Here is a 4,554-nt window from a genome sequence, read left to right as displayed (position 1 = left end):
TTAGAAATTTTTAATAATTTTATTCTCTTTTGGTTTTTTGTTCTCTCCTTGCTCCTACAGTACTCATCCCAGCTTTCTCTGCTTGACTTTTTTTGTATATAATTCAAAAACAAAAATAAATGTTGATTCAATTGTATAGGAGTTTGGCATCAATATGATGGCACAGTGCAGCATCCAGAACCTACTTATATGATGAGAAAAAACCAAAGTGCAGATGCAAAATCGTATAGTAAACGATTCAATGGATGGCTCACTGGGTTTATTGGCAGCTCATCAATAAGCAATAGAGATGAGCGACTAGCAGCAGATTGTAAATTTGCTCTGTTGTCATACCTTCCTGCTTGGGAAGGCTTCTTGTGTGAAAACTCCAAACCCATGGAACCTTGCCTAGCCATTGAGCAATTTCTTCAAGTTTCCAAAGACAGAGAAGGAATATGGACAAAGCAGGAATATTATGAACCAAAGCTCTGGAGAGTAAGTGGATATTCAGCAAATGAGGTAATTTTTTTATGTTACTAAATTATATAATGATAATTTGTTCCCTAAAGTTGACTAGCATGTAATTCCACAAAGAATGAAATTCTGCAGGGGTCCCGAGTCTCCCGGAACTCAAAGGAGTCTCCTGGAAATCAGGACGGCTTCCTGCACTCCTGCAAGAATCTCCGGGAAATCAACCCATTTCCGAAAATTCATAATTTTGCATGTTTTCGCTGTTTTATTATCAATTTTCTCACGGAAGCATGGCCGATGGGTATCACTATGTGCATCAAAATAAAATTAACTGTGTTAAGGAAGCTCATTAACCAGATCAGTGGTGGATTCTAGGGAGGGGGACAGCCGGCCTGGGTCCCCTAATTATTTCAAAATTATAACAGAAAATGGGGTAGGGAAAAAAAATCTAAATGAAGTCAGAGAGGGCCATTTCCGGCCATCTAGAAGTGCCATAATAATTAATTTTCTTACCTCACCTTCAACCATGCTGCAGCTGAGGTGGTCTAGACTCCGGTGAAAATCTTGACATTCCCCTTCCCCCACCCTTCTATCCGCCACCGCAGATCTCATGAAAATGACTTCTTCTAACTTGGGACCCCTGAATTCTGTTATGGTATGTTATGCCTTGTTCACATGGATTGTTATTTTTTGCATTACTACTAGTAATAGTGGCACCAGGAGTTAACCCAACAAGAATGTGGGGGAAGTGGGATGGGAGGGTGGGCAATACCTTGACTAGAGCAAGTTTCCTGGGTCCATCCAGAACCCCTTGGAAGGGTTCAATCTGCGATGCCCAATTTAGGAATGTGGAAGCAATATTTTCCATCTTTAATTGTTCTTCGGTTTATGATTTAATCCTAAACAGGTTCTTCTGCAGTATCTTGAAGGGAAAATATTTCAACTAGAGAATAGTGATATTTGTAAAGATGTTGATGCAAGCATTAAAAAGATGATATCAGCATTAGCTATGATGCATGTTATTAAAAAATGTAACATCACTATCGACAGAAGAATTACGCATACTTTGTTATGTGCATTGGCTCTTCCTTTGAGTCTCTGCAAAGATGAGTACACATGTATTGTTGAAAGTATCCAGGAAGCATTTGGACCAATACTTGAGTAAGTATACAGTTAATTTCAAAATTTTAAACAATGTCTTTTTATCCAAACACCTGACGTGTTTAACACTAACGACTATCATCGCAAACGCTTATTCATTAGTAAACTGTTTACGTGCTTGACTCTAACGCCTATCATCACAAACACCCATTCAATGGTAAACTGCTGACATGCTCCAACCCCAACCCAAAAAATAACTTCAACAGAAATGGTAAACTGTTGACATGCTTAACTCTCAAGCATATCGGCGCAAACGCCCGACATGTTTAACCCTAATGGCCTATCGTCGCAAGCGCCCATTCAACGGTAAACTGCTGATGTGCTGCAACTCTAACCCAAAAAATAACTTCAACAGACATGGTAAACTTTTGACATGCTTAACCCTAAAGAGTATCGGCGCAAACACCTGACATGTTTAACCATAACACCCTATCGTAGCAAACACCTATTCAATGGAAAACTGCTGACATGCTTAACCCTAACGCCTATTGGTGCAAACCCCTGACGTGCTTAACCCTAACGCAAACATATTTATGCTCAGTGGCGTCACCAAGCAAGGGGGGGAGGCAGGGTTCCCCAGATTTTGGCCCAAATTCATGGTAAACTGTTTACATGCTTAACCCTAAACCCTATCATAGCAAACACCTATTCAAGAGTAAGCTGCTGACATGCTTAACCCTAATGCCTTTTGTCACAAATGCCTATTCATTGGTAAACTGCTGATGTGCTTAATCCTAACGCCTATCATCGCAAACGCCTATACAATGGTAAACTGCTGACATGCTCTAACCCAAACGCAAAAAATCTTGGGCCCCCAAGAATTTGGCCCCAGCAATATCACAGACCAACACTGGACCCCCTACAGAAATATTCTGGCTTACACCACTGTTTATGCTTCATAAAGCTATACTAGATGGCTATTTCAATGCTTCCAAAAGCAGTTTTAATGCTTTAACCCTTTGAACCCTGCATTATTTACATCTTGCGGCACCCTCACCCTGAGTTATTTAGACAAAATATGCTTATTTTTTATTACAATCATCACTACCACCTCCTAGGCCCTGTACCGCTACCATAGCCATCCATCAACCCAATGTACAGTACAGCTATCATCACTACCGCCGTCTGCTGGCACTAGCACTATCGTGATCGGCCTGCAATGCTTTGGACCAACGGTGGCAAAAGCAATTTCAATGCTTTAAATGATGTTCTATGCTTCATAAAGCTTTTTTATGCTATTAACTACTGTATTTCAATGCTATTTCAATGCTTCGACCAATATTGTGGCTATATGCAACCTTCCACCCAAAACTCTGAATTCTAATATGAAATAGAACTTTTAGCCGTGACATTCATCGCAATATTAAACGACCCCCATCTTTAAGCTTTTTTTGCATACAAGATGGAAAATATAGTATACAAATATTGACTGCTCATGAGGGGAATGGTGAAATCTATTGCCCTGAGGTGATGTGGAGACCGGTCTCCACATTAACAAGGGTCAATAGATTTCACTGTTCCCCGAATATAGAGCAGTCAATATTTGTTTTATATACCTCATACATAGATTCTACGAGGCCTAAAAAAGTACTTACTTCCTAGCCTGTTATATTAGAGGCATACTGTACTAGGCCTACTACTACTCGACTACCTAGGCGATCACAGAGTGTGTCTAGCTCTTCTTTGCTTATTTCCTCAATTTCAACAGCACCCATCGTCTTGCAATATATTTGTCGAATATTGATAAGACATAAATAATTTGTCTTTTGGTGTGTTTGCTATGGTAATGCTAGGCCTAGCTAGTCCTTCATTTCGAAACGAGCAGCCTCCATTATTTGTTTATCGTTTCTCGCTGATCCGTGATGTGGTCAGGGGATAATCTCGTCGTAGAGGCTGCAGTCCCCTTTACCTTCACAGCGCCATGTCTAGTGGGCCTAGAGTTTGCACATCACGACAGGTCAAAAAAGTACTATTTTTGAGGGGAATAGTACCTTTTTGAGGGGAATAGTGCTTTCTATTGCCCCGCTTTTAACCAATCAGATGCCTAGAATCTATGTATGAGATATATAACAGGCACTATATTATTAGTGCCTGCTTGGGATAGAAAAATTATCTGTCAAATGAAAAATGATAATGTCATGACTGAACTTACAAAATAACCATTAAAGTTATGTAAATTTTTTATGCCGCTATTTGTTATATAATATTGTAATACACAGAAACTGTTGTTCATTTAAATAGTGATCTGATTGTTTCACTTCTGCAATGTTGCAATGGAGCAATGGCTCCACAGACTGAGAAAGACGTTGATGTCTCATGGTTGTTGGTGGTACCTCTTCTGCATTTTCTGCGTGGTGATTCTAAGCCAATGGAATGGCCTTCCAATCTGGACAGATATAATTACAATAATATTGTATGGTGGGGTCATGAACACCTAGCTGTAGTTGAAAGTAGAAAATATTTCAGACATTCTTGGTAAGTTCATATACTGTACTTGTGTTGGTAAAAATGACCAAAATGGTCTAAAGAATGATGTTCGTGAAATTACATCATTATGGTCTCATTAGTTTATGAAATGAATGCAAATATTTGAGTCTGTATTTTTAAAATAAAGTAGATCTGGTGCTATTTATGATTCAAGTTTATAAAAAAAACCATAGACAATGTTCTAACTACAACCTAAATTAAGTCCTAGTTTTTAATCCAGTTAAAGCTGCATGGTAAGGATGTATATGTTAAATTGACCAATGTAAAGAGATAAACTTTAAAATAATGCAGTGATATAAATTTGCCGTCTTTTATTTAGAAAGTTACTGTATATTCTCATACTCTCACAAATTATCAATCACTTTTTTAATGACTCATAATACACTAAATATATTAGTGTTTGACAGTCACTAAAATGTTGTCCTCTGTAGATCATTAATAAAGAGTGCAAAAATC

General features: G+C 38.4%; 1 protein-coding gene across 1 annotated transcript in view; it reads left to right on the top strand.

The window, feature by feature from the left end:
- The window catches only part of LOC117110082 (E3 ubiquitin-protein ligase rnf213-alpha-like), a gene marked incomplete at its 3' end in the record, with an annotated part of 17,735 nt that extends 13,649 nt beyond the window's left edge, over positions 1 to 4,086 (top strand). Inside the window, exons 6-8 of the mRNA XM_033252668.1 lie at positions 140 to 498; positions 1,358 to 1,611; positions 3,853 to 4,086. Coding sequence (XP_033108559.1) covers positions 140 to 498; positions 1,358 to 1,611; positions 3,853 to 4,086 — 847 coding nt within the window. The remainder of the gene's footprint in view (positions 1 to 139; positions 499 to 1,357; positions 1,612 to 3,852) is intronic.
- Positions 4,087 to 4,554: the final 468 nt, after the last annotated feature.

The sequence above is a fragment of the Anneissia japonica genome, unplaced genomic scaffold (genome assembly GCF_011630105.1).
Source record: "Anneissia japonica isolate Jap-2015-1 unplaced genomic scaffold, ASM1163010v1 scaffold287588_len240510_cov160, whole genome shotgun sequence".
In the NCBI taxonomy this organism is placed as follows: domain Eukaryota; kingdom Metazoa; phylum Echinodermata; class Crinoidea; order Comatulida; family Comatulidae; genus Anneissia; species Anneissia japonica.
This window is presented reverse-complemented; position numbering and strand designations above follow the sequence as displayed.